Source organism: Gymnoscopelus braueri, assembly GCF_963280865.1.
Source record: "Gymnoscopelus braueri genome assembly, chromosome: 7".
Taxonomy (NCBI): domain Eukaryota; kingdom Metazoa; phylum Chordata; class Actinopteri; order Myctophiformes; family Myctophidae; genus Gymnoscopelus; species Gymnoscopelus braueri.
In genome coordinates, this window is record NC_137608.1 from 27,571,617 (window position 1) to 27,583,886 (window position 12,270).

Genomic DNA, 12,270 nt, shown 5'->3' on the forward strand with positions numbered 1-12,270 from the left:
CAACAACAGCAGCTGGGACTTAACTCCTTCAACTGTTTAGTCGTTGTTATTATTATTAGTAATAATATATTAAAATGTGTCTGCATTGAAAATAGCAGATCTACAAGCTCACAATGCATAGCTTTGTGACGCTTGTAGATCTGCTATTTTCAAATGATTTTTTTACATTTTGAACACTTGTGAAGTGGGACATTCCACATAATGAGTACTTTTACTTTTGGTACATTAAGTACATTTGATGCCAATACTTTTGTACTTTCACTCAAGTAAATTTTGAATATCAGACTTTTACTTGCAGCAGAGTAGTTCTGCATTGCAGTATTGATACTTAAGTAAAACATTTGAGTATTTTTTCCACCACGGATTAATCCTAACCCTAACAAAACATAATACATAAATACACACACACACACACACACACACACACACACACACACACACACACACATAAATATTCAGTCCCGTCCCGTAACGTAACGTCAACGTCAGACACACAGAACACCCCAGCAGGTGGCTACCCCAAGCATCTCCCTATATAGTATGGAACATCTTGTTCTAAATATGATCAATCAATCTGATCCTTTTCGTTGTGTAATTTAATAGCAAATAGGTGTCAATGCTTACTAGGGATACAGGATAGGTGGGCACTATGGACATCTGGGCAATTTGATGTAAAATTGGCTATTTTGTCAAAAATGCAAAAAAAAAAGGAATTTGTTTTCTCTTTTTTAAGTCGAATAAATGAATCAATTGGCCTATATACTGTACAGTAGTGCTCTTATGAAGAACAACTCTGAGCATACAATATAATGACATTATATTAATTGATTTGTTTTAAAAAAAATATCTAGACTGTTTAATTGTTCAATTTGGGCATTTTGGTAAAAAGTCACTTAAAAGCAATAAGTAATTTAATATATTACTCTTGCTCAGACAGTAATATTGTAACGAAAAGTGTATTACTTTAAATGAAGGTAAGAAGTAATATGTAATCTATTAAAAATATAAAGTAACTTGCCCAACACTGCACATCATGCAGCATACAACTAAACAAAGGCACAATGTAGGTCCCCTACCCTCCAGATCGGATTTAAACAAGATAGGGTCTAATAACGGCATGGCATCCCTTAGCCCTAGAATGTCTGTGATCTTACATACATTTTATATTCCAAATACATGTTGACAAGGATGAGGCCGCACAGCTCTTAGCCACGATGCAGACATTTTTATGAAATGAAACCAACGTTTCGACAAATACAGTCTTCCTCATGGTTTGATTTATTATTGATTTATATTCCAAATACATGAAATGTATGTAAGATCACAGACATTCTAGGGCTAGGCATCCCTGTGGATCGCTGACACCTTGCTGATGATGTCATATTGATGATGTTATTCTTGCCCAAATATGGAGGGATGGTGGATGGTGGATCTGAGATTATGAATTCACAATATGTGAAAAATATTGGGCATTGACTTCCTTGGCCTACTGACAGCGTGCACAAGAAATTTAGCACAGATTGGTCCATTGGTTTGTGAGATTAGGCACAGACACACACACATACATACGCATGCGCCTGACGCCTTTCTCCAAAGCACTTTATAAGGTGCATTATATTGATTGATTGATTGATTGATTTATTTATTGAATACTTTATTAGACACATGTAAACAGCAAAAGGTACAGTCAGACATTTGGGCTAAAAGGATAATACAAAAAAGTCCAGGGGAATTGTCTCCATTGTGGTCCTATGTATTCAATTCATCAACATAGCATCAAAATAACACCAAAATACAATATCATCAACAAATATAAAACACTATTATGTAGAAAAGGGGGAAAAATACAAAAAATCTCCTTTCTATGGGAAAAATGAGTTGGATAAAGATGGATCTTTAGGCCTGTTTTGAAGATAGCCAGTGATCCGCATTTTTTAAAGGCATTCCACATTTTGGTGGCAGTGCAGTAGAAAGAGAATTTTCCCATGTTTGTTCTATAGGAGGGTGGCACCAGATCGTTGTTGTCGCTCCCTCTAGTATTGTGGCTGTGGGTGTCACTCACTTATTTGGAGTAAGTAGTCAGGTATGTGGGCATTGAGGGCAAATCCCATTTGACTATCTTATTCACCCCTTCACATAAAGATTCACACACCGATGGGTGAATAAAACCATGCAAGACACCAGACCACTCATTGGGAGAATTTAAGGGTAAGTAAATGTCTTGCTCTCAAGGAAACTTTGACACTAACCTGGGGAGCCGGGATAAAACTGGGATCCTTCCAATTCCCAAGCAACCGCTCTACCTAATAAACCAATGCCGCTCCTAGGTGCCACACCGTAAAAAATAAATATACTGTATGTTATGTAAAACCGTTTTCATGAGCGCTCGGGTGGCGCAGTGGTAAAGTCACTGCCCACCACCACAGAGGTTGTGGGTTCGAATCCACCATGGTGCATCCGTCTTTGTCGAGCGTCTACACGAACACAATTGGCCCGTGTTCGGGGGAGGGAAGCCGGGCGGGGAGGGTGATATTGGTCACTGCACGTACTCCTACGGGCTGGGGCGGCACCTGTCAGCGGGGAGTGTTGGGCGGGAGGAGTAGTACGAAGCCTCTACGTCCTCCCGGCGGGGGCTCCTCACTGGCAGGTGAGTCAGTGGGATACGACAGCAGTGACAACACAGAAATGTGTGTGGGGAGAAATCAATTGGCACAACGACTAAATTGGGGAGAAAAAGGGGTAAAAAATAATTGGGTACTCTAAATAAAATTTAATAAATAAATAAAGCATGAACATTGTAATCTTGTTAAACAATAAGATTTGTCCAGCTGACTTCCACTGGTGGTAATCAAAGGCCTTGTCTCCAACTGGGAACAGCTCTGCAACAAAACAACACACACACACACACACACACACACACACACACACACACACACACACACACACACACACACACACACACACACACAAAGTCAGCCAGCACTACTGGACATGCTTAACAATGAACTATTCTTGGAATCCAATTATAGTATAACTGTAATACCAAGACTTGGATTAATGCCAATTTAGTGATATATCACTGTTAGTTTCAGTTAGATGGTTTCATTTCATCTGCTATAAAAAGACAAAATTATATCTAAAATGTATTCAAACTACAATTTTTATAATGTTATTTAACTTCCTCAAGAATAATTTTGTGTAATCAAACAACTAACCACCACCATTTCCCCCCAAAACAAGTAGCAGGTTAATTAGAACTATAAAGTCACCTGTGAAACATGTGCAGGACAGGTCCACTCCCAGAGGGCCCAATGTGTTTCATTCGCTCTTCCCACCCTTTAGTGGGTTGGGTCAGTCTGGAGGGGTTTCGGCTGATGTGGACCTCCACCTGAATGTGCAACAAAGTTATTATTATTTATTATCTGCAGGAAATAAACAACTGTAAGTGTTACTAAACAACATGGCCTGACAGAAATGCAAAGTGGACACTGGGAAGAATATCATTTTCAGACTGGTTTATGACATTTGATCTTGCTAAGATCAAGGCTTCCAATGTGACAAACAGACTAGTCTAAAGCTGCGGTGTCATAAGGACATGTTGAGACAGACGTTGCAGGGTATCAAGGTAACACACCCTGACCCAGGATAGACCAGGGTTAATTTGCCAGGCTTGCCCGGGCACTCCAACTAATCCAATTGCCCCTGTTCATGGGTGGGAATCCGGCAAGGGAATGTGTCCTTAGTTGTGACTGCACTAGTGACCCCTGCTGGCTGGTCGAGGTAGAGTGAACCTCCATGTGCATTACACTCTCCCAGTGAAACTCCTCAATGTCATGTGAAAAGAAGAGGCTAGTAACCCCATGTGCGTCAGAGGAAGCACATGGAGACCTATCACCATGCTGTCCCCAAGCCTGCAACAGGGGGCTAGACAGAGAAAGGGACAGTTCACGCAGGGAAATGACTAAATAGGGAGGAAATAAAAACATTTTTTTAGAGGATTATATTATTATAATGGAAGAAACTGAGGGCAGAGAGAACATGCAACACAGGTTCCAGAGCTGGAATCAAAGGACATTGCAATTATGAGGTTTATGAACTTATCCGGCCATCTACCGGCATGCCCCATCTGGGTTTCTTCAGAGGATCCCAGTCAAAACATTTAGGCTTAAATGTCACCTTCTCTTTGATCCTGGCAGCAATTCTCTTCTGTTTCTCCATCTCCTGATGCTCACTCAGCTGTCTCTCCTGAATCTTTTTCTCCACTTTGTGCAGATCCTACAGAACAACGAGAGAATCAATGATCAATTAGGATTGACATAATGTTTGTGTCATCTTTGTCATACACTGTGGTCTAGTTAAAATACATTCAATGCAGGTGCTGTGTGGAAAAACAGTAAATTATGTGGATAAGATACTTGCACACAAGACTACATCATTCACTCAAGACAGAAAACATTTCGATCCGACATCTGATCATCTGATCTGTCAGTTTAACCTCTTGAAGATCTACATTGGACTGAAACACTGTCCATCTTATCGAGTAAATGGTGTAGCAGAGTGTAATGTGTGGATTTACTTTATTTCTTTTAAAAATAAATCAAATATCTAACAGTTCATTTCCCCAGTATTTGTCCTCTAAACCATTAAAGTCTACCATACCAGCCCTGACAAAAAGATATAGTCATTTTGTATTTTTAAGTTCAAACAGGTTGGGGTCATATACAAGACCTTACATGGTCTGTGCCCGCCCCCCCCTAAGGGAATTCATTAAAAGGAAGCCTGAAAGAGGAATCAGTACCAGAGCAACCACTCGAGGAGATTGTGAAGTGCCGCACCGGCAAACAACCTTCGGTCAAAATGTCCTCTCAGTACAGGGTTGTGTAGCATGGAATGGCCTTCCTCTACATATAAGGGATTGTGCTACATTTCCATCTTTTAAATTCAATGTGAAAAAATGGTTGCTTGAAAACCAAAGCTGCAACCATTTGTGATCATATTTTAGGTTTTTTTTAGGCTATGTGATGTAATGTAATTGTATTTCACCGTTTGTCTGTTTTCTGATGTTATTGTTTTTATGTTTTTATGTTTTCTGTGAGGACTGCGGATGAAAATTAGCATCTTTGCTAAATCCGGTGTATTTACGTTCATGTGACGTTCATTAATATGCTCTGTCCTGTCTAAATAAACAAATAAAGTAAAGTAAATTTTAAAACAAAATGTGGACCAGAGAGTTAAATGATACAAATTTGGTGCTGCAAGGTCCAGTGGTCCTGTTTGTTTATCCAGCTGACAAACAAATAGACAGACCCATTTGTAGATGCTCTGCATTGCACGCTGTACACATTCTTAGAATAAGATCTAAGGTCAATTACATTTATAACGACATTATGACTTAAAGAGTTAAACTGTTGGGAAAGCTTGAAGTAGTTCTAAATACATGTATAAAATAACTACATTCCCATCACTTCTCAAGTGTTTACCCTCTCCTGGAAACGTTTGATGCCCATTGTTGCCGCCTTCCTCCGCTCCCCTAGCTGTCTCTGCTCCTCCTCTCTCCTGTTCCTCTCCTGGGCTTCCTCCTCCTCCCTTCTCTGACGAAGCTGCTCCTCAATGGTCAGTTTGACCTCCAACTGGCGGCGACGCTCCTCCTGATGGACAGGAAAGAAATGTCAGTTTTAAAAGGAAGAACATACCAGCAAAGCAAATGAGATTTTCACCAGAACACGCCACAGTCATGCACCCATGAACATATGGGTTCGCAAACCCAAGGACAAGTGGTCAGAAGAACTGTAATTGTGTTCTTGATAACTATGGAATGACACAACATGTCAATGAGCAAACACATGACCACAGACACACTCTAGACCTGATCATTTCCAAAGGCCTGGACACATCGAACGTCACTGTGACTAAGTCTGCGTTATACTGCCGTATTTTCTTCGAAAGTCAAATTTCTGTGCAGAGAAATGTTCAAAAAGACATAATCACAAAATGATGTATCAATGAAGCTGAGGTGAAATGTGATACAAAAAACGAAATATATATCTGCTACCAAATATTGTTGACAAACTTTTAATCTAGCCATTGTAAATGTGAAATTAATTAATATAGAGGAAATGCATGGCCTATTTCTCATCTAAAATGTTATCAGAAAGTAGTTACTGATAACACAGACATTAGGGTTGTGAAACTGCCTGGGCTGTATAGCCTCCCCTGTCTCTCTTCCACTGTCCCTGTCCCTGTCACAATCCAATTGTCTGCTATCCAATGAAATCTCTGCTATATGGGGGCCATAGCCATTGCAGAAGTTAGTTGGGGAGAAATTGGACGTGTGTTCCCCAGGTACAAGCATTATGTCATATGTAGTTGCTCATGCCAATAAAGACATTCACACACACCCACAATGCCACACTGACTCCAACCCCACCTTGGCCTGTCTCATCTGGTATATCTCCTCAGCCAGTCTCTGCTCCTGTATTTGCTGCTCTTTTTTCCTCTGCTGTTCCCTCCACTCTTCCAAGCGATGTGCCGCTTCTCTCCTCTCCTCCTCAGCCCTTAAAGAGCAAACAAATGCAAATGTGGATTGCATGAAATACAAGTGAGCTCACAGGGGACAATTGCGGGATCTGTTACACAGCTATGGCCTAGAAATCCCCTTCTATTTGTTCCAATTTGTTCTCCTCACCTGTGTTGCTGGGTCTGGGTCTTGTTCTCTCTCCCCCTCCTATGAGCCTCCTCTTGGCTCTGGATCCTGGCCTGGCACTCCTGCTGCCTGCTGGCCTTCCACTGCTGGATGGCCTGGTGATGAAGAACAAGAAAACAATGAGCAGACAAAATTGGAACTGGAACACATCAAATTGAAGCTGAATATTCTTTGTGGGGTTCTCTCTCCTGACTGGATCAAATTGGCATAGGTCCTACCGACCTGAAAATGTATTTTCTGTTAACTTAAGAGCTGGAGAAACGGGGAGACTATAGAGCTGGAGAGATGGACAGAGCACTGAAGGGGGGAAACCCCCCTCTCTTTTTTGGGCGGTGTAGCCGCCCCTATAAGTGGGGTTGGGACACCTCATTAGTATTAGTTTCCTGCACTGTGATTGGCCCACTTGGCCCACTTTCCTGTACTGTGATTGGCTGACTCTATTGGCTGACTCTATTCAGCACTGTGATTGGCTAGCGAGACACATGATGACATTAATAACCTATAAATAGGATTATGCACTTCCAAAAATTTTTTTTTTTTGGAAGTGAGCTTCCATCACTATGATGACCACTGTGATGACCACACCGCCCACTTCACACTGGGTGTGATTTTTTTAAACAATAAATGGTCCTCTTATGCCACCTTTGAGGGATGTTACTTCTACTTCATTTGAGGCGGCAGGTCTCAGTTGTCATGATGTTTAAAGTGCTTTCTTAACACATATATTGCACAACTTCACACTTTTCGCAAAGAAATGAAACATCTCTACTGTACCTCTCTCTTCTTGTCCTGCAGGCAGATCAGTTCCTGATACCAGTCCTCATGCTGCTTTATCTCCTCCAGACTTTTACCAGGCAGGTACAGCTTAGCTTCTTTTCTGAAGACTGGTCGTCCACAGTGCTTGGTCCACACCTTTATTTCAATGGTATTCAGCATTCAGTATTTAACATAAGTTAAATGAATTAATAGGATAAGTATTATGAGTTGGAGACCGATAGATAAAATAAATTAAAAACCTGCCATCACATTTGAGAGCTAAAATAAAGGTACTCCCTGAATGTCAAATGAATTACCTTGAGGAAGGCTTGGTGGTCGTATTGGTCCCAGCCCCCATAAGGACCTCCTGTCTTCTGCAGAAAAGACTCCAGGGCCCTGACCTCTGAAGGGACGTCCCCGTCAGGTTTGGACACCTAGAGCAGGAATGTGTGGGCAATATGGACACAATCAAATATAACAATAGCTTTTAAACAAATACCTCAATATCGATATTGTGTGTTCAGAAAATTACATCACTTTGTTGTAATGAAGCCTTTAAAACCAGAAAAAGACAACACTTATGACATATCACAATATTACGATATTCAAAATCCAATCACAGACAATATCTAGTCTCATGTCACAAAAAGATTTAAGAAACATATTTTAGGTATAGTAATCATAGTATTAATAGTAAATGAATATTTAAGGCTTGATTTTACAAACAGTTACCAGGCTTGTTCTGGTAACTAATTTTTCGCTATTCTTCATAAACAAAGTATACATGACTTAAGCTGTTAACCACTCAAACCCTAGCGTGCCTATTATAAGCATGTCATAATAGGTGAACATTCAGCAAAAGCAGTCAACAAAGTATATATAGTGTTTAAGTAGTTAATTGTACAAAACTACTTTTGTAGATTCTTCTCATTGACAAATGCATAGCAAGAAGGGAAAAGAAGGGAGGAATGGAGACAAGACCTTGACTAGAGGAGCTGGGTGCAATTTAGGGTCCAACTTGACGGCAAAGCTCCAGGTTTCAAGTTTCTTCTCATAGGCAGCAATCTCCTGATAACAAATCCTCTCCTCCTTCAAAAGCTCCTCAAAGCTGAGAGGGGCAGATAAACAGACAGGGCTACTAATCATATTTTTATCATTATCCTTTCAATTCTTTTGATAAACGTCAAAGGAGAGATTCATAGAAACAGAAGAGAACAACAGGGGAGTTAACATTTTAACGTAAATATGAAAAAAAAACAATCTTTCATTTTCTCAAGGCCTAGCTTTATGTAAAAGGGTTGTCACAGGGCGGAATGGCTATTGAGGGGATTGGAAAACATTTTCTGTCCACTTATCACAGACTTTGGCACACTGAAAACATTGCATACAAGTCTATTTCACGTGAGTTCATATCTGTTATAAATTAGTCATAACTCATAATTGATTTTGTTCTTTTACCGTAAGCACTGGTCCTCCTTGAAAGTGTTAATTGAGATTTCCACCTCTGTCATTATTTCCTTTAGATTTTCAATCACTGAAAACAGAAACATAAAGACTATGGATGAAAACAGCTCATCCTCCTCACAGTATTCTCATGACACAGCAAAAGATTTTGTACCAATATTGCAGACTGACACTTAAACACCAGCAGTTATTTGTTACTGAGGTTATAAAAAGGCGCAAGTATGCAAGACATTAGCAGACTTTTTTTGTGTGTGTGACTTAGGGTTGGACAATATATCAATATTATATTGATGATATCATGATATGAGACATCATATCATAAAGGTAATATGAAGTGTTGTAATTTCCTGGTTTCAATGACTTTCTTTCAAGAAATGTCCAAAATAACTGAAACAGACGATCTACATGCTTGTAGATCGGCTTCCAATATTATCGTCACAATACGATGTTATTGTCAAAATATCAACATAGATATTTGGTTAATAAAAAACATGATATTTGATTTTGTGTGACTTACACTCAGGTGTTGGCTTCACGTCAGTTAACTGTCTCTGAAACTTCTTCACGCCATTATGAATCTTCTCCAGTTGATTCTGAATAGTCATCTCTATGGGAAGAATTAACATTATTTAGTCTAAATTCTTTTATTATTTAGACAGTGTATATGGCACTGCAGTTTTTAGAGTGATAGTAATAAGGGGGGTTGGAAAAGGGGATGGATTGGGCGAATTTAAGTTTCCATTTCTATTCTTTGTAGTATACATTTGGTTGTCAATATGAATGTTAAGACTATAAATCATGAAATAAAACTCACTTTCAGTATTTCTTGATTGCTGGAGCACTCTCTCAAACTCTTCCAGTTCTCCACTAACATCTGTCCAGCCATTCTTTCTGCACTGAGCACTCAGACTCCTCTCTTTCTGTACCTTCTCAACACTGGAACAGCAAAGAAATCCACATGTTAAATATAAAGCAAAAAACAACTATGAAATCATATAAGATTTCAACTGAACTATTATTTTTGAGGGACTTAAACCCTATAGTTAGTTGACTAGATTCCACGTTGGATTCCCAAGGGCTCTATCCTAGGCCCCCTCCTGTTTTCCCTCTACACCAGCGGTACTCAAAGTGGGTTCAGAGGGACCACCAGGGTTCCTTGAGGGGGTTCCAAATGGGCCCTTACAGGTCTGTAACTCTGAGAGTGTACAAATGGAACCATCCATTTGTACACTCTCAGAGTTATGGGGGTCTTTGAAATTAAAAGGTTTGAGAACCATGTTCTACACTAAATATCTTTGGCCAAAAACAAAGCTCACAACGCATCACAACACAACATGTAGTGAGCTTATAGATCGTCTATTTGGGGTCGGATCCCTATTCTGTGAATAACAGAATAGGGATCCGACCGCAAATAGACGATGCTATAGGGTTCAAGACAACACAAGCAGATTGATAGGTGAACTCACAGTCGTTTTGTCCTCTCAGCTTCTCTGAGGAACTCTGAGGCTTTCATCTCATCCGCATCTTGACCACGTGGACCTGTGCTGAAATCCCCATCATTCTGAAAGAATACATCACTTCAATGTAGATAATCAACTGAGCTTAATTAAATAGAAATAGTAGGAAAAATGCATGGTTAATGGTGGTGGCAGTAGTCTGCAAGTTTACAATGTCAATAGTGCGCTTCTCCTGAAATCACTTCTGTCATCTTGAGATATAACAAGATGAACGCACGCACGCACGCACGTGCACACACACACACACACACACACACACACACACACACACACACACACACACACACACACACACACACACACACACACACACACACACACACACACACACACACACACCCTTATTTAGACCATGCAGGGGGCGCACTAAGGAGGGAAACGAGGTCACCTTTGTTGGTCTGCCCTAGAATGACTGTGGTAATTACATTCTTTCCATGTATTAGCCTACATATGATATGTATAGCCAGCCATAGCAGTCTCAAGGCATACATGCAATGTATGGAATATCAGCCATTCTAGGCTATAGCTCTGCACTGCCATCCTACGTGGGGAAAAAAAGGCTGCGGTGGCTAACACGAAAATAGCCGATCTACAAGCCCACAGTGCTTTTGCTTTGCATTGTAGATAGCAGTGGTGGAAAGTAACTAAATACATTTACTCAAGTAATGTACTTCAGTACACTTTTGAGGTACTTTTACTTTACTTGAGTATTTCCAATTTAAGTACTTTTACTACACTACATCTCAGAGGCAAATATCATACTTTTACTACACTACAATTATTTGAAAACTTTAGTTAATAGATGCTTTTTAGATTGTGATTATTATTATTACAGAACATACATTAACCACCTCAGCCCTACATTTTGGCCATTTGAAAATAGCCGATCTACAAGCTCACAATGTGTCAACTCTTTGCGAGCTTGTAGATCAGCTATTTTCAAAAGATTTTTAAGCAATTTACACATTTGCAAACTTGTGAAATGGGATATTCTGTTTAATGAGTACTTTTGGTACTTTAAGTACATTTTGAAAAATACTTTTGTACTTTTACTCAAGTAGATTTTGTTCTTCTTTTACTTAAACAGAGTATTTATTTTCTACATTGCAGTATTGATACTTTTACTTAAGTAAAAAAAATTAATACTTTTTCCACCAATAGCTATTTTCGTCAAACACACAGCTGTAAGACGAGAGTACAAATTCATCTCGGCTTCACTGTTTCATAGACGTCCGTCTCTATGGGCCCTCAAGACTGTTGTTACCTGATAAACTGTTAAGTTTAACATGTATCAACTACTGCCGATTATTTAACTATCTTTGGAACACCATATAAATTAGTAAAAACATAAATGCAAACGTTACCAGCAACAGGCGATGTTTTCCGGCAGTGTGGATGGTTGCTAAGGCGGCCATTGTATCTAACAAACTTTATTAAAACAGAGACACCTGTTGTAACGTAATTGTCTTCCGCCAGCAGAGGACGCTGTTAGTTACTGATTCATGCTGAAGGAGTTCACTTTGGGTGTAGGTCACGGGGTCTTCAACGTTTTTCAGGCCAAGGACCCCCTAGCTGAGAGAGAGATGAAGCAGGGACCCCCCCCCCCCCACACTACATATTGTATAAAATTGTGTTGCAGATTAAACATTTTCACAGATTTCATAGATAGCTAGCTTCACAGACTTGTTTGATAGCACTGTCATGTTGTATAAATTAATGTTTTTTTGTTTATTTATTTTTTTACACATTAGCTTCTCTATTAATTAATGAGTATTTTCAGACATATAACCACTCAATACTAAACTTGACCATTGGCTCTGTACTTGGTTT

The 12,270-nt window shown here is 39.6% G+C and overlaps 1 protein-coding gene across 1 annotated transcript; it reads right to left on the reverse strand.

Moving 5' to 3' along the window:
• Positions 1-1,838: 1,838 nt before the first annotated feature.
• ccdc112 (coiled-coil domain containing 112) lies at positions 1,839-11,855 on the reverse strand (the record flags this gene model as incomplete). Its single annotated transcript, XM_080433551.1, has 14 exons — positions 1,839-2,879; positions 3,270-3,388; positions 4,177-4,275; positions 5,481-5,648; positions 6,428-6,554; positions 6,686-6,798; positions 7,478-7,615; positions 7,777-7,893; positions 8,441-8,567; positions 8,918-8,993; positions 9,441-9,530; positions 9,738-9,859; positions 10,390-10,484; positions 11,805-11,855. The coding sequence occupies 14 exons, from the start codon at positions 11,853-11,855 to the stop codon at positions 2,849-2,851; spliced, it is 1,473 nt and encodes a 490-aa protein (XP_080289677.1). The 3' UTR covers positions 1,839-2,848.
• Between the last annotated feature and the right edge of the window lie 415 nt (positions 11,856-12,270).